At 41.2% G+C, this 24,867-nt stretch overlaps 1 protein-coding gene across 1 annotated transcript in view; it reads right to left on the bottom strand.

Moving 5' to 3' along the window:
- Nucleotides 1-24,867, bottom strand: part of LOC126293301 (uncharacterized) — a 270,221-nt gene that overhangs the window by 24,684 nt on the left and 220,670 nt on the right. Inside the window, exons 6-8 of the mRNA XM_049986432.1 lie at nucleotides 8,826-8,984; nucleotides 1,295-1,407; nucleotides 1,114-1,201 (exon numbers count right to left, since the gene is read on the bottom strand). Of these exons, the coding sequence (XP_049842389.1) occupies nucleotides 1,114-1,201; nucleotides 1,295-1,407; nucleotides 8,826-8,984 (360 nt within the window). The remainder of the gene's footprint in view (nucleotides 1-1,113; nucleotides 1,202-1,294; nucleotides 1,408-8,825; nucleotides 8,985-24,867) is intronic.

Here is a 24,867-nt window from a genome sequence, read left to right as displayed (position 1 = left end):
GAAGCAGTGGTTGGGAAGGGAGTGAGGCAGTGTTCGAGCCTATCCCCGATGTTATTCAATCTATACATTGAGCAAACATTAACGAAAACAAAAGAAAAATTCGGAGTAGGAATTAAAAGCCACGGAGAAGGAATAAAAACTTTGAGGTTTGCCGATGACATTGTAATTCTGTCAGAGACACCAAAGGACCTGGAAGAGCAGTTGAAAGGAACAGACGGTGTCTCGAAAGGAAGATGTGAGATGAACATCAACAAAAGCCAAACGAGGATAATGGAATGTAGTCGAATTAAATCAGGTGATGCTGAAGGAATTAGCTTGGGAACTTAAAATAGTAGATGAGTTCAAAGCCGCAGCCTCAGCTGGTGAAAGCATGGTGACTCTGAAGGGGTTATCCTGTCTGATGTCCTCCCTCATGATGCAACGATCATCTCTGAAGTGTTTTGTGCTACCCTCATAAAATCGAAGACGCGGCTTACGTATGTTCTTCGCCACGAAAACAGAAACGAACTTCTCCTTTTCAATGACAACACAATGCATCACTAGAACATGTGCACCCAACAGAAACTCACGAAACTTCACTGGACTGCTCTTCTTCTTCTACCCTACAGCCCAGATCTCGCACCTTCCGGCTTTCATCTGTTTGGCCCAACTAAGGATGAACTGTACAGGAAGCAGTACACGGTTGACGGGGAGGTTACAGACGTATCGAGACACTGGCTCGTACGTCGAGCAGTAGACTGGTACCGTGTGGGCATGCAGGACTTCGCAGTTATATGGCGTAAGGCCATCACACTAAACTCAGATTACGTTGGAAAATAGGCTTTTGTAGCCAAAATAGTGGGGAATGATACGGTGTATTGGAGTCCTCAATAAAACCAACCAGCATTCAGAAAAAATCTGATTCATTACTTATTGAATGGCCTTTGTAAATGCAAAACCTGAGGAATTGAAAGTACAGATTGTTGCTGCAACAACCCAGTCCACCAAATTAGAGAGCGTTCCATTCATTCACAGAACAGAATCTGGTTGACACTGTGTGTGACTGTAGCGAGTGAGGATTTACTCGCGGCTGTTGACAGAGTGGCGTGTTAGGTTGGCAGTACTGTACTGTACCTGCTGCTCCTGCTGCTTGGTGGTCACCTGGCGGGACAGCTCCTGGATGTAGTCACTGCCCGACTTGAGCCACGACCGCGGGCTCGCGCTGCAAAGTAAACAAACAAGGCACGGCGTCAGAGTGTCCGGGCAACAGAGGCCAGCCGGGGCAGGTCTACACTGCGTGGGGGGAGCTACACACCTGGGGGGCTCGGACCGGACTCGGGTGACGTCAGTGGAGGCCAGCGGGTGCCTCGGCGCCTGCGGCGGCCGTCGCCTCGTCAGCAGGGGTACCAACTCCACGCCGCCAGAATCCTGTGGGCACACGCAACACTGGCCATTTACCTGCGCACTGATAACTGACTGTATCTTTTTGTTGCCCAAGATTGATCCTCGGTTAATACTCTACTGGACATTAAAATTTCTACACCAAGAAGAAATGAAGATGATAAACGGGTATTCATTGGACAAATATATTATACTAGAACTGACATGTGATTACATTTTCACGCAATTTGGGTGCACAGATCCTGAGAAATCAGTACCCAGAACAACCACATCTGGCCATAATAACGGCCTTGATACGTCTGGGCATTGAGTCAGAGCTTGGATGGAGTGTACAGGTACACATGCCCATGAAGCTTCAACATGATACCACACTTCATCAAGAGTAGTGACTGGCGTATTGTGACGAGCCAGTTGCTCGGCCACCATTGGCCAGACGTTTTCAGTTGGTGAGAGATCTGGAGAATGTGCTGCCCAGGGCAGCAGTCGAACATTTTCTGTATTCAGAGAGGCCCGTACAGGACCTGCAACATGCGGTCGTGCATTATCCTGCTGAAATGTAGGGTTTCGCAGGGATCGAATGAAGAGTAGAGCCACGGGTCGTAACACATCTGAAATGTAAGGTCCACTGTTCAAACTGCCGTCAATGAGAACAAGAGGGGACCGAGACGTGTAACCAATGGTACCTCGTACCGTCAGGCCGGGTGATACGCCAGTATGGCGATGACGAATACACGCTTCCAATGTGCGTTCAACACGATGTCGCCAAACACGAATGCGACCATCACGATGCTGTAAACAGAACCTGGATTCATCCAAAAAAAATGACGTTCTGCCATTCGTGCACCCAGGTTCGTTGTTGAGTAGACCATCGCAGGCGCTCAAGTCTGTGATGCAGCGTCAAGGGTAATCACAGCCACAGTCTCCGAGCTGATAGTCCATGCTGCTGCAAACGTTGTCGAACTGTTCGTGCAGATGGTTATTGTCTTGCAAACGTCCCCATCAGTTGACTTAGTAATCGAGACGTGGCTGCACGATCCGTTTCAGCCATGCGGATAAGATGCCTGTCATCTCGACTGCTAGTGATACGAGGCCGTTGAGATCCAGCACAGCGTTGTGTAATACGCTCCTGAACCCACCGATTCCATATTCTGCTAACAGTCGATGGATCTCGACCAACGCGTGTAGCAATGTCGCTATACGATAAACCGCAATCGCGATAGGCTACAATCCGACCTTTATCAAAGTCGGAAACGTGATGGTACCATTTCTCCTCCTTACGCGAGGCATCACAACAACGTTTCACCAGGCAACGCCGGTCAACTGCTGTTTGTGTATGAGAAATCGGTTGGAAACATTCCTCATGTCAGCACGTTTTAGGCGTCGCCACTTGCGCCAACCTCGTGTGAATGCTCCGAAAAGCTAATCATTTGCATATCACAGCATGTTCTTCCTGTCGGTTAAATTTCGCGTCTGTTGCACGTCATCTCCGTGGTGTGGCAATTTCAATGGTCAGTAGTGTAACTAAGAGGTCGTAAAAATGCACAGCATGTGTCCTTTCGGACACCAAACATTCATATAATTGATTCGCCACACTTTCAGTGTGGATGAGCAGCTACATTGGACCACCTGCAGGAACCTGAGAGTGGATGACGTGGGCGGGTCTGCAAACAGGTGGCGCTTTGTGGCAGTACGGGTGGCTTCCTAGTCAGCGGGAGATCCTGGGTTCCAATGTCAGTCTGACATACATTTCCACTCATCGCCGCTGGCTCCGCATAAAATCCCAATGCAGCTGACATCAATACTTCCTTCCCTTTCGTTTCCTTTCTCCCCTCCCCCCTCCTCCCTCCAGCTACAATTTACATAACTAAGAACTTGTTTCTGAACTGACATCAGGTCGTATGAATAAAAAAGAGAACATTTTCACACCAAAAGAACGTTCTCAGAGAAAGTTTTCAGTTTCGCATGAATAAAAGATTTGAAGCATCCTCTCTGATGAGGGACTTCGTTTCCCACTATCTCCCCGCCTTCTTGATGAGGTTCTCGGTGTGTGTCGTTCGCCGACTCCTGCACAGAACAGAAAGCGTAATCCTACGTTTCATTCAACTTGCTCGAACAGGGAGACCATTCTGCGTACCAGTACAGAACTGGCATCAGTGTATTCTGGAAGAGTTGCCCTACGTTTCGATTTTAGTTTCATGTGCAGCAAAATTTATTAAGGCGATTACGAACATTTTTAGAAAACGCATTTCCTGACGATTCTACCGAATTTTCGACATGCGGATTTTTTTTTGTTATTGTACGCGAACGGAATATTAAGAAAACATCAAATACAACAAATTTTCATCTACTCCTAACGGTAATTATCAGAGTTTTCTAACACGAAATAACTTTCGCCAAATATTGCGCGTAATGGTCTGTTCACGTGTCAGGTACTTGCACGGTCGCCCATATCGGTTTCGTTACAAGAAACACGTCGCTAGGTTTACAATAAAGCGCTAATTAATTTTTTTCTGATCCGCCTACTTGTTTCAAACATAACAAAATGTGAGATTTATGCTGTGCCAAAACATGACGAAGAACATCTGAAAGTGTCGGTGACACAATTGTATACCTCAGTCAACTGCTACTCCAGTCTGAAAACCTGGGTCTGTTACACAGCACCAAAATGTGTTCATTTTCGCTTCGTCCGAACGATTCCCCACCCCCTTCTTTCGTAATTGCCAAGAAGGAAATCCACCATCCAAATAATGCTTTTATTTTTAAACTTGTATAAAGTTCTTTGGTTTCTCTCTTCAGTGTTTCTTCGGGCTATGTATATCTTTTATTGCCTCGTCAGCAATATAAATCGTCATTTTTACTAAAAAAAAAACTTAGTAAAACTTAACGTCAACAGAACTTCATCAACTCAGTGTTACAGAGCTCAGTTCAAAAAACGGAGAATGTTCTCCGCTTCCGAGAAACGCTTCTAGTTTTACTCATACGAAATCGGAGAACGTTCCTCGCAGTGAGCAATTTCCCCATCCCCATACTCAAGCTGAGAACATTCTCGGATGAAGAATCTTCTCCGACTCGCTTCATTGATGCGAATTTGAGAATGTTCTGCGATATTCCGAAAATAAAGCACATTCTGAATTTTATTTGTACGACTCATTATCTCCAACTTAGTTTGCAGTGCCAAAATGTTGCCTAGAGGTTTATGTTTTTAAAGTGGCGAACATCCAGTGTAAAACTTTATATATGGGGTGGGCAAGAACTCTTCTGACAAATTTTCAGAGCAGGTAGCAAGTGTCAAAACAAGACAAAAATCTCTAGTATGAGCACTTGTTCATCTTTACTACTGTGAAACATATCTCTTCTACTGAACGAATTTTGTTGCCAACTGTCACAGTGTGGTTTGAGTTTCTTTTTTGTTTATGCTGTCATGTCTTTGGATGACACAGGCTGACTTATAAAATTGTAAGTACAGTCAAAGAGTAATTTCATCTAAGGAAACTTTTGCCCCAAACGTCGTATCTTACCTAAAAATAAGACAATACCAAAAAACTGTAATATATTAACATATTTGCAATCAATATATATGGCTTATCGTATACATAAAACTAAAATGTATTACAGACCACTGAAGATGTTAACAAATAAAAAGAAGCAATACGGATATGGCACAAAACAAACAGCCTTCCATTTAGTTGCGTTTACAACTGAAAAAAGGAGAAATCGTGATACAATATTGGTCAGTTGATATTTTTATCTGATAATAAATATCGAATTTACAAATAAATAAAAGAGAATGGTCCCAGAGAGCATCTAATCAAGGACCTTCAAATTCATAATATATACGCTATATATTCATCTGCCATCAACATTTTTCATATCTGGAAATTATTTATGCTTAGGACTACTCGGATGTCTGCTAATGTACAAAGATGAATGTTTGAGAATTGCATCATACTGGGTTTAGGAAACCGATTCCCAGGCATGCAACAGATTTTTAATGTTCAATAGTAACCTGACGTTGCTGGTACGTCAATATTAATATTTTTAGCAAATATTTTCTGTCTTCATTTCCCAGCTCACTGAAAACAGTGGATTTAATCACATGAAAGTGTCATTTCATATCGTTAAATGAAAAAGGCAATAGCTATATTTATATTAATAGTACATGAGGGTCACTCCAAAAGAAGTGCACACTATTTTTGTATAAATACAGTTTTCATTCTGCATGTGTGAAAGTGTTACAGTGTGTAGATATATCCTTCCCGCTTGTTTTCAAACTTATTTCAACCTGTTGCTGTGAGTGTCGCTGTCACAGCATGTCTTCAAGATGGCTGCCACATTTGAATTTCGTCATTAGCAACGTGCTGTCATAGAATTCCTGTGATGTGAAAAGGAGACAGTGGGAAACATCCACAGGAGGTTGAAAAAGGTGTATGGAGATGCTGCTGTCGATCGCAGTAAAGTTAGTCGGTGGGCAAGCAGGTTATGTGATGAAAGCGGGCATGGCAATGTTGAGGGCTGTCCTCGCAACGGCAGGCCTCGTACTGCACATACTCCAGACAATGTGCAGGGAGGTAACGAACTGGTGACTGCTGACAGACGCATCACAGTGAACAAATTGTCACGCTACGGTGGGATAGGGGAAGGAAGTGTTTGCAGAATACTGAAAGAGTTGGCGTTAAAAAGGGGGCTTGTGCCAGGTGGGTTCCCAGGATGTTGACAGTGGCTTCCAAAGAAACAAGAAAAACGATATGCAGCGAACTTTTGGAACAGTATGTGAATGGTGGAGATGGGCTTCTTGGAAGAATTGTGACAGGTGATGAAGCATGGCTCCATCATTTTCCACTAGAGACGAAGAGGCAATCAATGGAGTGGCATCATGCAAATTCACAGAAGAAAAAAAATTCAATACCACACCTTCTGCTGGAAAAGTTATGACTACAGTGATTTTCGATTCCGAAGAATTTTTTGTTGTGGACGTCATGCCAGTGGAACCAACCATAAATTCTGATGCATATGTGACGACACTGAGAAAACTTCAAGCTTGACTGAGTCGTGTTCAACCACATCGGGAAAAAACAGGATGTTTTGCTGTTGCACGACAATGCACGGCCACATGTCAGTCAAAGAACCACGGAGGCGATCACAAAACTCGGATGGACAACACTGAAACACCCGCCTTACAGTGCTGACATAGCTCCATGTGACTATCATCTATTTGGGAAACTGAAAGACCCCCTTCGTTGAACAAGGTTTGAAGATGATGACTCCCTTGTGCACGCTGCCAAATAGCGGCTCCTACAGGTTGGTCCAGAATTTTACCGTGCGGGTATACAGGCGCTGGTTCCAAGATGGCGTAAGACAGTTGAGAGGGATGGAAATTATTTGGAGAAATGCAAATATTGTTCGTAAAAGATGTATCTACACACTGTAAAACATTCAAACATGTAGAATAAAAGATGGATTTAAAAAAAATGATATGCATTTCTTTTGGAGTGACCCTCGTAGAAAGGTGTACTTTGCAGATGCTAATGAGAAATCCTTACCTTTTCCATGTTACAGTAATGTACCTTCGAAAAACTATTGACTGCCTTACTTATCAATACTTTAAGATACACATGGAGCTGACAAAAGTCATGGGATACCCCGTCTCCTAACATCATGTCGGATCTCCTTTTGTCCGGTGTGGTGCACCAACTCGACGTGGCACGGACTCTACATGTCGTTGGAAGTCTCCGGCAGAAATACTGAGCCATGTTGCCTCTATAGCCGCCCATAATTGGGAAAGCGTTGCCGTTACAGAATTCTGTGCACAAACAGACCTCTGGATTATGTCCGATAGATGTTCGACGGGATTCATGTTGAGTGATCATTTGCTCCAACTGTCCAAAATGTTCTAAAAACAAGTCACGAACAACTGTGACATGGCCCACTGTCACCCACAAGAATCGATCGTTGTTTGAGTACAATAAGTCCACGATTGGCTGCAAATGGTCTCCAAGTAGCCAAACCTAACCATTTCCAGTCAATGATCTATTCAGTTGGACCAGAGAGTCCAGCTATCCAATGTAAGCACAGCCCACCATTATGGAGCCACCACCAGCTTGCACAGTGCCTCATTCACAACTTCGGTCAGATTCAGATCAGATGAGTTTTTCGTTCAATATGTCTGTGGTCAGGAGATCCTCATGGATGTGGAACATGTCAAATTTTTTTAAGCTGAAAGAACAATTATAATAGTATGAGTATCTGCAAGACATGATTTGTTTCTATTAAAAAATTTTTCAATGGAGTAGAAGCAGTTGGCCACTAGTAAGTCTTTCAGGCTCCTTTTAAAATGAACTTTATTTGTAACAAAATTTTTTATGTTTGCTGGCAAATTATTGAGGATGAGTGTTCCTCAGTAGTGGACTCCTTTTTGAACTAAAGTAAGTGCTTTTAAGTCCTTTTGCAGATCATTTTTGTTCCTAGTATTGTACGTATGAACTGAGCTGTTTGTTGTAAAAAGAGATATATTATTTAGGACAAATTTCATGAAGGAGTAAATATACCCAGTTCTTTGAAGAGGTTTCTACAGGGCGTCCGCTAATTTACTCCATAAATAATACGTATTACACGCTTTTGGACTCTGAAAACCTTTCTTTGACTTGAAGAATTTCCCCCAGGGTTATTGTGCTGTTCGGCCCCCGGTGGATCCTCCCCCCCCCCCCCAACACCCCCCCCCCCCCCCCCCCGGTAACGTCTCACACCAACCAGACGACTGTAACCCCTACGTTTGCGTGATAGGATAGAGTAATGGTGATGTACGCGTATGTGGAGAACTTGTTTGTGCAGCAATTGCCGACATAGTCTAACTGAGTCGGAATAAGGGGAACCAGGCTGCATTCGCCGAGGCAGATAGAAAACCGCCTAAAAACCATCCACTGAGTGGCCAGCTCACCGGATCTCGACACAAATCCGCCGGGCGGATTCGTGCCGAGGACCGGGCGCTCTTTCCCACCCGGGAAGCTGTGCGTTAGACTGCACGGCCAACCGGATGGGGAAGACTTATCTTAATGCGTCAGATTTTATTCTTGGAGTTCACAGACTCGTGGAATGAGTTGTAGTAGTTGTGGTCTTCAGTCCTGAGACTGGTTTGATGCAGATCTCCATGCTACTCTATCCTGTGCAAGCTTCTTCATCTCGCAGTACCTACTGCAGCCTAGAAATTGGTGATCCCTTGATGCCTCAGAATATGTCCTACCAACCGATCCCTTCTTCTAGTCAAGCTGTGCCACAAATTTCTCTTCTTCAGAAACGCTTTCCTTGCCATTGCCAAAATGAGTTATGGAAAAAAATATGGGAATATTATGGTTTTGTTCCTTTTGGATAAACCACACAGTACTAGATGCAAGTTTCGTGCCAGGTAAAAAAAATCTTTACAAGCAACCTGAATGTGTGTGGATACAGACCTCTTCCTTGTGGCCATTGTAGGTGAGACAGTTGTTGCTGCTGTTGCTGTTGTTCCTGCTGGTGAAGCTGATGCTGCTGTTGAGCTGGTTGTTGTGGCCGTTGTAGCGGCGGTAGCGCTGGTTCTCTGTCGTCCTCAGGGTCGAGTTATCCGTCCAGCCCTGCAGGCACAGGCAGTCAGGTATCAGAAGGGTGGTGGGGCGTGTCTGCGAGTGGCCGACCCACTGCTGCACTCACCAGGCCCAGCAGGGAGTGACCCGTCAACCGGGCCACCCACCGCGTGTCGTGTGCACAGGCACATACTGATGTCGGTAGTCGGACCCTAACACACTGCTGAAACTTAGAGCTTTGAGCTGCAGGCATTGCCATGCTGTGAGCCTTTACATATTTGTTTTACCGCACACGACTTCACAGACATGTGGAGGCTGTGTAAACTCGCCAACTCACCCTGTTCTGGCACGACCTCTGCACTCTGTGACACGGAACTGCACCGTATGCCTGTCTACAAATACATATTAAGCCTCAAAAATAAACTTGGCACAAATGGAACTGCACAAAGTGTTATATTGAATGGAACTATATTTTTCCAAGGATGTCGAGTGAATTTTAGTCTTGATGCTGGCACAGGGAATACTGGAAGTGGTTGGTCCACTCTAGCCATCGTCTGATGTGAGAATGCCTCTCTACCTGGAATGAAATCATTCGCCGAGTGAGATGTCATTGCTTACAAGACCTGGCATTGTGGAATAGATGCTAAGTGTCAATCTAGACCTAGTTATGTATATAGCAATATGCCCTTTACATTGTATACCCACTCATGTCGTAAAGTTAGTAATGATGAAAAAATACATGTATGGATGAAAGGACTTGGTGTACTTGCTGAAAATGTAACTAACTGGTGATGTAACGTTGTATTATAATTATTAATAAAGTGACCTGTAGCGTCAGCCACTTTAATAGTGGCAACTATTTACTTACAGCTCGTACAAAATAGATACATGTTTCAAAGTTTTACTGACCTTCAAAGTAGTCACCAGCATTGTGAATGACCCGTTGCCAGTGATATGGAAGTCGTAAGATACTCTTAGCAGTGCCAGTTGTGTTGACAGTTTGAGTGGCACAGTCTATTGCCCGACGAATATGTAGCAGTTCTGAAGCGAATGCCATGAAGGGTTTAGAAATCGAATTGAACTCATGGGGGCTTAGTTCAGGGAAGTGCAGTAAGTGGTACAGCACTTAGCAGCCCCATCAGTCAAACAAATCAGTAACAGCTTGCACTGTACGTGCTTGAGCATCGTCCTGCAAAATGATGGTCAAGTCCTTCAGGAAGTGTCTTCACTTCTGTCTGTATACAGATGGAACACAACCTACCACCAGCTTAGAGACAGAAGTGGGTTTAGTAGTTGGTACACGTTACTATCTGTTTGAATGTGTTCTTCTTTCTTCTAGCACAGGCACATTGCACGATATATTGTATATTCGGAACGTGTTGTTACATACCCCTCAAGAACAGGCAAATATTGAAGAAAACGGTTAAAAACGACAATGTTCCATCGACTTGCCATTTTAAAAGAAATCTGGACAAACTTCTTTAATAGGTTGTATACGAACAAATGACCCAACCTAGACACTGTGACCGACTTCGCAAGATAATTACTACTTATCTGCAAACATAATGCATCTACTGTTACTAAATAATATGAAAGCCATTTATGCTAAGAAACAGTAATTCCAACGCAGTAATTATTTTTCGTTATAGTTGAACTTCCTTTGTCCGAAGGAAATCGATGGCTGTGAATGTCTCTCCTTAGAGTTGCAAAAATATGTAAATCGCATGGGGAGAGATCGGGCCTGGTTAGAGGCTGTGTTAGGCCTTCGTAGTGAAACTTCTGCAGTGCAGTCCAAGGAACGTCGGCAACACGTGTTCGGGCGTTATGCCGCAACAGAATGATACCGTCCGTCAACAGTCCCGCGTGTTTGGATATGATGATGGATCTCAGTTCTTGCCAAGTGTCCATGTGGGATGTGCATTAACTGTGGCGGCGTGTATCAGAAAGTCAACCAGCAACCAACAGTGGGCTCTTTTAGTCAAAGCAAAAAGTTATCATGTCTTTCCCGGAGCTGGTATACCTGTCGTTTGGACTAGGGCTTTTGACATGTTTCAAAACATCGGGTTTTTCAAAAAACGTCATTATGGGCCTGGGATATATCGGAAAAGTTATAGATATATCGGCGGAAAAAATATCGACGTACCGACCAAAAATAAATATCGGCTGCATTTTGTAAATACACAGCCGGTTATAGAGCTGTATATTTAAGTGTTGATTTATTATTAGGTATTTTGTACGCCAAACAACTAGCAGCCTGTTTATCTCTCTTAGAGTAATGATTGAAAGGAAAAAGATACATGTTCACGGTTGGCGATGAAGACTTTGCTGGCAGTGGTAACTGCATGTAAATAAATAATAATATAAGGTTACCGATGGTTCCGTCGTTCGCTTTCTTTACATATCGGATTTGTCTGGAACACTTCATGTCAACTTCCCTATTTTTTCTTTTCTTTTCTTTTCTTTTCTTTTCTTTCCTTTTTTTTTTTGCCAACGCCATCCATCCTGCAGTTTCAGTATGGTGAAGTTAAACGTTGCTAGCGCCGATTACGTCATCACAAGCACTAACACGTCTCCGTCCACCAGGAAGATCAGTCTTGTCATCTACATTTTCTGTTCATCATTTTCAGCAACTATTTTTGAACAATGCTGATGTGAAGAAATAGCACACTAATTGCTTTAAAAATAGTTTTTTAACGCAGCCGGTGTGCTATTTCTTCACGCCTAAACATGCTTCCCACAGTCAAACAGAAAGACTGGACGTGATTAAAGTTCAAACAGTAGTGAAAGTAAAATAACGTTCTCCCACAATTTCAAAAGAACAACTTCAAATATCTGTCGAAAATTTGCGAAAAAATATAATATGAAAAAAATATAATATAAAAAAATATAGACACTTGATATTGCAAGTTCGATATCGGTATGCTGGCGGAAAAACGTTGCCGACATATATCGATATATATGTAGGAAATATCGATATATCAATTGACAAATAGCACTAGTTTGGACTATGCTGCAGAAGTTTCGCTGGGAAGTCCTTACACAACCTCCGAACAGTCCCGATCTCTCCCCACGTGATTTCCACATTTTTGGAGCCCTGATGAGAGACATATTAACAGTTATGGATTTTGAAATAATAAACTGTTTTCTTACTTTTTTCTATATGTCTTTTTTCTTGTTTTCATTTGACCGCCCCTTACACATGTGAGAAAGCACATACGATGCGACATGAATGCCGGCAGCAGTAGACAAAGCGGTTCCTCTCACGTGTGATTTCACACAGTGTAGGCGTCTGCAACTGTGTGCTTCACAGCTGCCTTGATGTGTGCCGACAGAGTGATTCCGAAGAGAAAGGAGTTTGAATTCTGTGAACCGGGTGCAGAGAAGACACAAGTGTTTCAATTGAACAATACGAACCAAAGCCACGTCGTTTTGAAATCAAAAGTAAAGATTATCACAAGCGTGATCCAATACTAAACGAAATATGCTGAACGTCAAGACAGTGTAGGCTGCAGGCAACACCTGAGAAACACATGTAACTGACATCTCGAATACGAAATATGCTGGCAACATAAATCGGTTCTACATCAGTGCATTAGCACGTCTATCAAGTATCGCTGTTATATCATAATTACAGCCCACACTGAAACTCCATGAGTACCTGCATATTAAAATTGTAACCATCTGTTACATGATAAGTTAAAACTGTGTGCTAGTCAAGACAGGTATTTAGATTTCAGTCCTATTTTGGCACCAAATTTTGAATGGTCACATATAATCAACACTGCAGTGCTCAGCTAAAACGAAGTGAATTCATTCTTAGTAACATAATATTCTCATGAAATACAAAGTGTATTAGAAATATCTCTGCTAACTACTATATCTCATAATGTGTTTTATTATGCATGAAACATTGATGTATCAGGTATTTTCCATCACTATTAAAATTACTGTAGTTATTATTATAAACATAATGGTATCAAAAATATTACTATTCTTCTTTTCTAACATGAAAGATATACTTCCTTTGTAGAACTACTACTTGATTTCTGTTATGCCATTACTTTTAAGTATACAACTGGATGAAATGTATACACATTTCAAAGCCTTACTGACTGACACATACAAGTAAAAAAATGTGATCAAACATGTATAGGACTATTCGATATTTGTGAAATAAGTGTTTGAATTTAAAATTGATTTTTAATCCCAGTATGATATAATTTATATGATAACAAAGAGCATAAATTTGTTTAACTAGTTTTCTACAATACATTTTTTCATTGTTATTGGTGATAAATTTAGTATGCATTTTATTCCATCAGAGCAGCAAGTGCATAGGGTCAGCATGTGAGCATATTTACCTCACTAATAATATTCTTACATGACACACTGGAATGCAAAAAAGAACCCAAAAAAATTGTTTTACATTTTGTTGAGGACGTTCTCACATTGTAGTATCCATTAATAATTTCTGTCATGTTTACTCACTTGCTGTATTATTGATCTGCTAATACATTAAAGGAAATCCGAGAGAAAGAACTGAAGTGTTTTCATGCTTTTTTCACATAAAATTTGAAGAAAATTATAATAATGGAGATTATAAATGCTTTACAAGATTGTTTGAAGAACAGTGAACTGTTTTCTGCAATTATTACTTGTGTATGTTCGAACATATTAAAGAAAAAAGTTAAACTTCCTTTCATCATTGTGAGAAGAATGGCATTTCTTTTTTTCCTACCAGATAACTGAGTAATTCGTGTATGGAGTTATGTAAGTTGACCATTTCCCTCATTAAAATGGCTATAATATTCAATAACTTATAGTTATAAGAACACACTGTGACAAATTCGTGTGCTACAGACATTTTCCAGCATTCTGACTGTCTCAAATCAAGTACAGTTCTTTATTACACTTAACCCTGTACACCTCTTCTTGTGAACACTCATGAATTTATTTTGCCATCACTGACCTTCGCAAACCACACATTTTCTTCTAATAAAGATGTGTTTATGCCAGCCTATTTTGATCAATTCTGTTCAACTACTGTCCCACTATCCACTTTCTTAAACAAACCTGCTTCGTTCTTTCAAATTAGTTACTTCCAACAAAATATTGCTTATGTTCAATCATTTAATTGTAACTTAAACTGAGAATCCATCACTTATTCATTGTTCAGTGCCTCTTCCATATGTACTCAATTTCATAATCAGTACATGATTAATTAAGCTTTTAACATTCAATAGCGAAAGAATTAGGGCCTTGTCAGTATATCATGGTGTTTTTTTAAAGATATGAATGAACTGCAGTGGCTTTAAAGCATGTGCAAATGTGTTTATTGAATGTTTATAGGCATGGTAACAATTATTTCTGTGTTTTTTTTTGACCGATAGGCCTTTTACAAATTTTATAGCAATGGAAACTGCAACACACTGACTCATCATCAGAAAAGAACATCACATAAAATAAAAAAAGTCGGTTGAGCACATGATGCACTACCAAAAATACTACAGCTGTTCTGAAATGAACCCAGGGCTACAAAAAGAGAGGCTTCTTGAAATAGATCTTCAGAAGATACACTGTTTCACTTTATAGTGTTGTACTTAATTCATCATCATCATCATCATCATCATCATCATCATCATCATCATCATCATCTAAGACTGATTATGCCTTTCAGTGTTCAGTCTGGAGCATAGCCCCCTTATAAAATTCCTTCATGATCCCCTATTCAGTGCTAACATTGATGCCTCTACTGATGTTAAACCTATTACTTCAAAATCATTCTTAACCGTATCCAGGTAACTTCTCCTTGGTCTACCCCAACTTGTCCTACCCTCTACTGCTGAACCCAAGAGACTCTTGCGTAACCTTGCTTCTCCCATGTGTGTAACATGACCCCACCATCTAAGCCTGTTCGCCCTGACTGCTACAACTATAGAGTTCATTGCCAGTTTTTCTTTGATTTCCTCATTGTGGACACCCTCCTGTTATTGTTCCCATCTACTAGTACCTGCAATCATCCTAGCTACTTTCATATCCGTAACCTCAACCTCGTTGATAAGGTAAACTGAATCCACCCAGCTTTCGCTCCCATACAACAAAGTTGGTCGAAAGATTGAACGGTGCACAGATAACTTAGTCTTAGTACTGACTTCCTTCTTGCAGAAGAGAGTAGATCGTAGCTGAGCATTCACTGCATTACCTTTGCTACACCTCGCTTCCAGTTCTTTCACTATGTTGCCATCCTGTGAGAATATGCATCCTAAGTACTTGAAACCATCCACCTGTTCTAACTTTGTTCCTCCTATTTGGCACTCAATCCGTTTATATCTCTTTGCCACTGACATTACTTTCGTTTTGGAGCTGCTAATCTTCATACCATAGTCCTTAACATTTCTGATCTAGCTCTGAAATATTACTTTGCAAACTTTCAATCGAATCTGCCATCACAACTAAGTTATCCGCATATGCAAGACTGCTAATTTTGTGTTCACATATCTTAATCTCACCCAGCCAGTCTATTGTTTTCAACATATGATCCATAAGTAATATGAACAACAGTGGAGACAGGTTGCAGCCTTGTCTTACCCCTGAAACTACTCTGAACCATGGACTCAATTTACTGTCAACTCTAACTGCTGCCTGACTGTCTATGTAAAGATCTTTAATTGCTTGCAAACGTTTGCCTCCTATTCCATAATCTTGTAGAACAGACAATAACTTCCTCCTAGGAACCCGGTCATATGCATTTTCTAGATCTATGAAGCATAGATAGAATTACCTGTTCCACTCATAACACTTCTCCATTATTTGCCATAATCTAAAGATCTGGTCCTGACAAGCTCTAAGAGGCCTAAAGCCACACTGATTTTCATCCAATTTGTCCTCAACTAATACTCGCACTTTCCTTTCAACAATACGTGAGAAGATTTTACCCACAACGCTGATTAAAGAGATACCTCTGTAGTTGGTACAATCTTTTCTGTTTCCATATTTAAGGATTGGTGTGAATACTGCTTTCGTCCAGTCTGATGGAACGTGTCCTGACTCCCAGGCCATTTCAATTATCCTGTGTAGCCATTTAAGACCTGACATTCCAATGTATTTGATGAGTTCCGACTTAATTTCATCCACCCCAGCTGCTTTATTGCACTGCAATCTATTGACCATTTTCTCCACTTCCTCCAATGTAATCCTATTTCCATCATCATTCCTGTCCCATTGTACATCGAAATCTGAATCATTTGTGATCGTATTTTCACATACATTGAGCAACTCTTCAAAATATTCCCTCTATCTTCCCAAGGCATCAACAGGATTCACCAGCAGTTTTCCTGACCTCGCCAAAATATTTGTCATTTCCTTCTTACCTCCATTTCGAAAACTGCTAATTACACTCCAGAATGGTTTTCCAGTAGCTTGACCCAAAGTCTCCAACCTGTTTCCAAAGTCTTCCCAAGTTTTCTTCTTGGATGCTGCCATTATCTGTTTGGCTTTGTTTCTTTCTTCAACATAACTTTCTCTACCTGAGTTATAGTATGTAGCCATTTTTGATACGCCTTCTTTCTCCTTTTACAGGCTGCCTTGACTGTGTCATTCCACCAAGTTGTTTGTTTCATCCTACCTTTACACACTACTGTTCCAAGACAGCCAAGCCACTTCTAGTACTGTGTCCCTGTACCTTGTCCATTCCTTTTCAAATGACTGTAATTGACTACATTCAACTAACTGGTACCTTTCTGAGATCACTGTTATTTACTTGTGCCTGATTTCCTTATCCTGAAGTTTCTCCACTCTTATCCTCCTACATATGGACCCGATCTCCTACATTTTTAGCCTCACAATCCCAATTTCACTGCGGATTAAATAGTGATCAGTGTCATCAAAGAATCCCCTGAATTCACGTGTGTCCCTCACAGCCTTCCTGAATTCCGATCTGCTATTATATAGTCAATGACAGATCTGGTTCCCATGCCATGCCAAGTATACCGGTGAATGTTCTTATGTTTAAAAAAAAGGAGTTTGTGATAACTAACCCCATACTGGCACAGAAATCCAAGGGTTGTTTCCCATTCCTGTTGGCCTCCATATCCTCTCCAAATTTACCCATAACCTTTTCATACTCTTCTGTTCGATTTCCAATCCTGGCATTAAAATCACCCATGAGCAGAACACTGTCCTTGTCCTTTACTCTAACAACTACATCACTGAGTGCCTCATAAAAACTATCCCTTCACAATGCGAATATACTGACACAATCCTAATTTTCTTGCTAGACACTGTCAAATCTATCCACATCAGTCGTTCGTTAACATACCTTATTGCAACTACGCTGAGTTCCATTTCTTTCCTGATGTAAAGCCCTACACCCCATTGTGCTATTCCTGCTCTGACTCCAGACAGATAGACCTTATATTCTCCCACTTCCTTTTCTTTCTCACCCCTTACCCGAATTCCACTAACAGCTAAAACGTCCAACCCCATCTTACTTGCAGCCTCTGCCAGCTCTACCTTCTTCCCAGAGTAGCCCCCTTTGATATTAATAGCTCATCTCATTACCATTCGTTTGCCTAGTCGTATCTTAGGAGTCCCTGGTTTGTCAGTTAGAGGTGGGACTCCGTCACCTCCAAAGGTCCGAGGCATTTTGCTCTGATTGCTGCCAGCATCGTATTTAAAGTACCAGGGAAGCAGATCGCTAGCCTTACTTGCCTCAGGTCACGTTGAGTTTTACCCCTAACGGTTGAGGGACTAACCAGTGGATTTGGTAGTCTTTGCCGTCTAGGCACAAAGGTGACCACAGCTCAGAATATGTTCGAGATGCCCAGCCTTCTTCGAAAGTAACTGGTATCCCGACTGTCGGGGCCACTTAGTTGGCCACTCGTATGTTGCCTGTGGTTCATTAACTAGGACATGATAACAAGAACCCACACCATGAACCACATTCTTCTGCAAAACGTAAATAAATTCTCAGGCAACATTAGGGTGCCAATTACATATGGGTCTTAATTGACATTGACACTAAACATTGTTTTACAAGTTCTAAGCTCTGATCTGATAATGACAGTACACAAACCAACATTATAAGTAAAGGCATATCAAGCTATCTAGATGGTGTTATTCTCAAGATATTCACAATGATCATGGACATACAAATATATAGGAAATTTATTTCCTTTACTAATACATAGTAGTTTATCCCATAATGTCATAGACAATATTTCTTAGTCACTCATTTATTCTGTTTTGTGGTTTGAGTTGATGATTTTGTAGCAATGGGAAACTACACTGTCAAGAGCAATACATCAGTATCATTTGATCAATCTGCTTTCGAGAAGATACATTACCATATTTGCTACCTTATGTTTCCTCATATTTTTACGGTGTAAAATAAAGAATTACAGATTTTTTACCAATATTGGTCATCCCACTAACTAAAAGAAGTGTATAATTGTTAAATCCATTCCCAAACTTAACAGAACAGAAAATAAATATTTATTTCTTGCCATATTAGTTTCTCAGACACATCACTAAACAGAAGTGGTCTGTGATGGATTTGAGACTGGATGTACGATCTATCAAGGTATGGTATTGAGCAATGGTCAGCTGTGGCCTTGGGTTGATGTTGCTTTATGCCAGTGGCTAAAAGCAGCCAACACAGTCCTTCAGTCTTATGATGCAGAATTTTCACATATAAATAGTTTCAAATGACATTTGTTACTGTTGAGTAATTCAGTTGTAAAATACAAATGATTTGTTTATGCATTTACTAGACATTTGTATTCTCTCTCTCATGATGATTTATTCATTGTGTTGCAGTTTCTAGAAATGCACAATTTTGTGTAAACTTCATGACAGAGTTTTATTTTTTTTTAAATTGTGCACATGCAGGTATGGTCTGCTTGAGTGTGTTATGGTGCAGCACTTTTAAGGTTCAGAGTCTGATCAAAAGTAATGCTAACTGTAATAACTTATGAAGGGGGTCGGGTGTTCCAGCTCATGGCATGTATCCTACTAAGGGGTAAATAAACTGCTTAGGTCTGAGGTTAGAGAGGATGCACAGGACTGGCTTGTTTAACTGTGGAGGCTGGGGACTGGATACAGCCCCTTGAGGTTTGCTGACATCCTTCCATTTTATTCACACTTGTATAATTTAAAGGTCATTGCTTGGATATCAAATTCCTAAGGAATACAGTGTGGTTCGCAAGAAGACTCCTTTGAACATCAGATTACATTGCACTGTTAAGCACAACACATTTGGAGATTACTGGCACATCCATGATAGCTGAGTGTGTAGTCTGAATCGCTGGTCTGAATCTCCCTAGTATCAACCATTTTTTACCATCATTTAAATTCCTTACTTATTAGCAAATCAGAATGTTGATTAACAAAAAAAGGTACATAATTTTTAATAAAAAACAATGTATTTTTTCTTAATTACTGGTTGTTGAAAATAAATTATCAGTCAAATTTGACACAGACATGCCAAATGCCTTTTCATTAAGTAAACAAAGTTATACTCAAAAATAAGACTGTTCGATCTCTAGAATAAGAAGTAATTTATTTTCTGCTTGATGTTTTGCATTTTTTTACCAAGTTTTAATTTATTGTGAACACTAACATCGCTAACATTTTTGTGTGAATATAGTACTTAAAAACAAAATGGTTCTGTTTTTAGTGAAAAATTATGATTCAGAAAAAAAATTTCCATTTGCTACCAGCAAGATTTGAACCAGCAGCTTTACAGTTATGTTCCTATTATACTAATCATTGACGACTGGTAAATATCTTAATATCTTAATAAACCAAAAATATTTTGTACTTAAGAGTGCTCAGAAATCTAATCTTCAAAGTTCTTTTTTTTTTAGAATAATGAAGAGCTTTTTTTCAAACTGATGTATCCCATCTCACAATCAGACCAGTATTGAGTATGTATTTCCATAACATTGTCAACACATTTTCCCACCATACTAAATGCTTTTTTCTTTTCGGTGTAGCATTTAATCTCTTGGAAATTGTATCAGAAAAAATATGGTTCAAATGGCTCTGGGTACTATGGGACCTAACATCTGAGGTCGTCAGTCCCCTAGAACTTAGAACTACTTAAACCTAACTAACCTACAGGCACCACAAACATCCATGCCCAACACAGGATTCTAACCTGCGACCACAGTGGTCATGCTGTTCCGGACTGAAGTGCCTAGAACGCTCGGCCACAGTGGCCAGCTAAATGGTATCAGAAATTTTCTTTCTGTATCTACATCCATGCTGACACATTTCTGTACAGAAAATACAAACAATTGAGAATGATGGGTGTGAGATGGGAGTCAGACTCTTGCAAAGGATGGTATCCTGATTTACTGGTAAAATATGGGGCTACAATGTTAAAACAAGACAAAAATGGTGTTGCCTTGCAGCTGATACAGAGCCACTCAACAGAAGCCTTAGGCAGGGCTAGCTGGATTTTGTGAATCAGGTTTTTAGTGCATTAGACATATCTGATTGGCATGCTATGTCAATATATAACCAAGTGTTTTCTTTCCAGGATGTAATGATTTATTAATGCTTTGCTTAAAGTTAACCACTTTTGTTTGACATTTCCAGCTTAACATGTAGTTTTTGTAAATCTTGTAATTTAAATAGTGAGGGGGGTGATGTAAATGGTATTTGATTTTTTCAATTAAACAAATAATAATTAAACTTATTTTTTTGCAATATATTGAAAAGTTCAGTGATTTTGTGGCAAAAGTGACAGCTCCTCAAATCTGAAGTTTGTTACCTACACATTTCCTAGCGTTTGGGATTTCTCTTTCCGTATATCTACATTCAGAAAATAAAATTGGAGCCATGCATGAAAAACTAGGCCTCAGAAACGAAAATTAAGTATCTTATTTAAGATATGTTTCTTAAAATATTCGTTTCTTGGAGAAAGTTCACTTTGAAAATACTCTCTTCATTATTGTCTCATAATGAATTAGGAAACTGATGCCTGGGCGTTGACCAACAAATCCTGTAAGGACAAAGCTATTGTCAGCTGCGCAGGAACCAGGAGCGGTGTTGCTCGTGTTCTTCCAAGATGTGCTTCTCACTACCAGTGCCCCAGAACACTTTTGGTCAGAACTGCTGCTGCCCTACTACTCAGCACTGGGTTAGAGTGTCACGCGGGAGGAACAGTGGAATCCTGGGATACTTCAGGTCAGAACTGATATTGTCACACTACTCGGCCCTGGACCAGAGTCTGGTGACGCCGGACAAGCGCTACTCAGCCGCATGCGGTGCCGGGCGTGGCGCTGTGTGCTGGCTGGCTGTGGTGGGTGCACAGGTGGTCCGCAGAGCCTTACCGACACCAACCAGCGAGTAGAGGAAGCGCAGCCCCACGGTACGCGGGTGCCTCCAGAGGGCGCCTCCAGGGCCGGGCCGCCCCCATGGCGGCTCCAGCAGCAGCTGTCCACAACACCCACCACCAGTCTTACCTCCGTGGTCTGTCAAATGTTCTCTAACTCTAGAGGTAGTCTGCTGTAGGAACACCGTTTTGCCAGAAATTCAATATAGTAACATTGAGAACTGTGTGTAATACACTGTCGGACAGTCATAGAGTAAATACCTTAAGTTCCCATGGCTATTGCAGTGTTGAACAACTTGCATATGGTATATAGTGTTTCATCATTGTGTGCCAACCTGCCAACATGAGATACCTTGGTGGAAATAAGATGGGAAATGTGACGCATGGGCACTGATCAATCAATTGTGTAAACAGAAAGAAAGCTGAAGGGGGCGAAGAAGTCCATAATTCCCTCTTGTAAGGATTGTGGAGAAATGTCATTGTGTGAGGGTGCCCCAATGTCTAGCCTGGAGACAGTGGTAGAAAGGATTTCCACCAAACAACATCCACGTGCCAGGTAGGGCATACCATTGCGAGCCACCAAATTCTTTGGCACACCGCATCTCTGCAGAGCTGCATGACATCACGTGAATTACATATTTTTAAGTAATTTGAGAGCAGAGGAGATCAATGTCATATACTTCCCTTGCAACATGTCTGATTAGTGACAATCACTGGAAAACCAATAGGCAGACAGCAGGAGAAGCTGTCACACATCTCACCTGCATTGTTGATATTTATTTACTGTACATTGTTAAAGGAAATAGAAATGTATTATTCAAGATGTATCAAATGTTGTGGGATAGTAAATCAGTTCGTCTATTGTCATCTACTGAACTATAAAGTTTTATTTGCCAAGCTATTTGTGCCATTCAAGGCACCACATTTAATAAAAAAAATTCTTTTTAAAATTCAGTCTTGATCGCACCATGTATGCTAAAAGAAGGTGCGATCAAGACTGAATTTAGAAAGAAAAATTTTTTTAATTTTTTTTATTGCTGTCCCAAAAATGTTGGTATCAGTAGCACCACCTACCACACATCGTGAGGTGGTCAGTGGACTGCAGATGTAAATGTATAGCATTGTCTGCTAGGAATTATTGAAGAATAGCTTCAGCCACCTATTAGGTAAGAGTTTTGTTCTTCAGTGTACATTATGTGAGTTTTGTGCCTTAAATGTATGTCATGTGTAGATAACTTTAATGCATGAGTGTACGGCATGGTGTTATGTTTGTGTTTTATCAAAGTGGTATACATTCTACGTTATTACCAATGAAGAGTGTAATAAAGTGGAGTCAGAAGATTTTTTAAAATATATACGAGGAGTTAAAAATATGTTGGAGAAATATACTAGAAAATATGTCACAACTATATTAATGAATTTCTCTGAAGAACTGACTTCATATAAACTCAAATGAACAGTTAAAAACTTTTTGAATAAAGAAAGTAAAGAGTTCAAGCAATAAATACATACTATTCATTTTTACAAAGATACAGGTAAAGTCTGCTACTAGTGCTAAATTTTACCTAAACCAAAATTTATTAATAAGATTTTGGCTGCAGTGTATGATCGATGGAATATGTTTTGAGCAAAGTCAGAGATTCGCTATATATTTGCATAGTTGGACAAGAAAATAGTGTTTTTAATGACAACAAGTTTTGTGCTCTCATTAGTGTACTTCTGTGAGCTCTGAACCTGGAATAACGGGAGAAGAGAATAGGCCACAAATATTACTATGAAGAAAGTATAGAGAAAAAATCTCACTGCGACATCGGACCAGTGTGGCGAAAATACGACGAGGGTTTGCATCCAGTGCCCGTACATTTACCCACTTATTGCTCCCACACTGCACAGGGACCTTACGGCGAATTGGTACCTAACACCACTGGTGTCTCCTCCATGCTACACAGCAAGATGATCAGCGTAGTCGCATGAACACTACCAACGAACGCTCATTGCCTACGAAGAGCTCCCCTGGCAACCAGAGAACGTGGGTATGTTGAAATTGACATGAGGCTGTGTTCATGAAGTTTTGCATGTATTCCCATTTGCCTTCGTATGGACCACATGATGAAGCTACCATCGAACTTCAGCAGCGAACAGTACAGTAGTCCTCTCCCCGCTGAGTCATGTGTAAACTTACCCAGCCCTGTCTTTTTCTGCGTCCAAGAGAAGATTATCATTTTTTCAAGTTCTTCACGAATTTGTAAAAGTTTTCATCCAGGCATGTAGACATACTGCAGTTTTGCTACTTGCTGTCCAGTTCAGTGTTTCCGCAGTGTTTAGCGCTATAATGAATACGTACACTGAAGCGCCACAGAAACTAGTATAGGCATGTGTACTCATATACAGAGATACGTAAACAGGCAACTCCTATGTAATACAAGCGTCTGGCGCAAGTGTTAGATCAGTTACTGCTGCTGTAATGGCAGGTTATCAAGATTTAAGATAGTTTGGGTTGAATGGGGTGTTATAATCGGCGCACGGGCGATGGGACACAGGATATCCGAGGTAGCGTTGGAGTGAGAACTTTCCCGTACGACTATTTCACGAGGATATCGTGAATATGAGAAAACTGGTGAAACACCAAATCTCCGAGACCGCTGAGGACGGAAAAAGATCCTGCAAGAGGCCAATGACGACAGAAGAGAATCTCCAACGTGACAGAAGTGCAACCCTTGCGCAAATTGTTGCAGATTTGAACATTGGGCCATCAACAAGAATCAGCGTGCGAACCATTCAACGAAGTATCATCAACATGGCCTGTCGGAGCCAAAGGCCCATTCGTGTACCCATGATGGCAGCACGACACAAAGCTTTACTTCTGGCTTGCCGTCAACACCGATGACTGGAAATATGTTGCCTGGTCGGACGAGTCTCTCTTCAAATTCTATCGAGCGGATGGACGTGTACAGGTCTGGAGGCAAACTCATGAAACCGTGGACCCTCCATGTCAGCAGGGGACTGTTGAAGCTGGTGGAGGCTCTGTAATGGTGTGGGGCGTGTGCAGTTGTAGTGATATGGGACCCCTGGTACGTCTAGATACGACTCTGACAGGTGACATGTGCGTAAGCATCCTGTCTGATCACCTGTCATGTCGATTGAACATTCCAACGGACTTGTATGATTCCAGCAGGACATTGCGACGCCCCACATGTCCAGTATTACTACGGAGAGGCTCCAGGAACACTCTTGTGAGTGTAGATACTTCCGGTGACCATCAAACTCCCGAGACATGAACATTATTGAATGCCTTGCAACATCCTGTTCAGAAGAGATCTCCAATCCGTCGTACTCTTACGGATTTATGGACAGCCCTGCAGGATTCACGGTGTCAGTTCCCTCCAGCAGTACTCCAGACATTAGTCCAACCCATGCAACGTCGTGTTGAGGCACTTCTGCGTGCTCGTGGGGATCCCAGACGATATTAGGCAGGTGTGCCAGGTTCTTTGGCTCTTCAGTGTATCTTCTTGACAAGGTTGGCCAATCTAGACATTGTTTTCTTTCCCAAATTTCCTGTCACTGTCCATTGCTTTCCTCTTCCTGAGATTAGAA

The sequence above is a fragment of the Schistocerca gregaria genome, chromosome 10, assembly GCF_023897955.1.
Source record: "Schistocerca gregaria isolate iqSchGreg1 chromosome 10, iqSchGreg1.2, whole genome shotgun sequence".
NCBI lineage: Eukaryota > Metazoa > Arthropoda > Insecta > Orthoptera > Acrididae > Schistocerca > Schistocerca gregaria.
The sequence above is the reverse complement of the archived record's forward strand: the minus strand, read 5'-3'. Positions and strand labels throughout refer to the sequence as shown.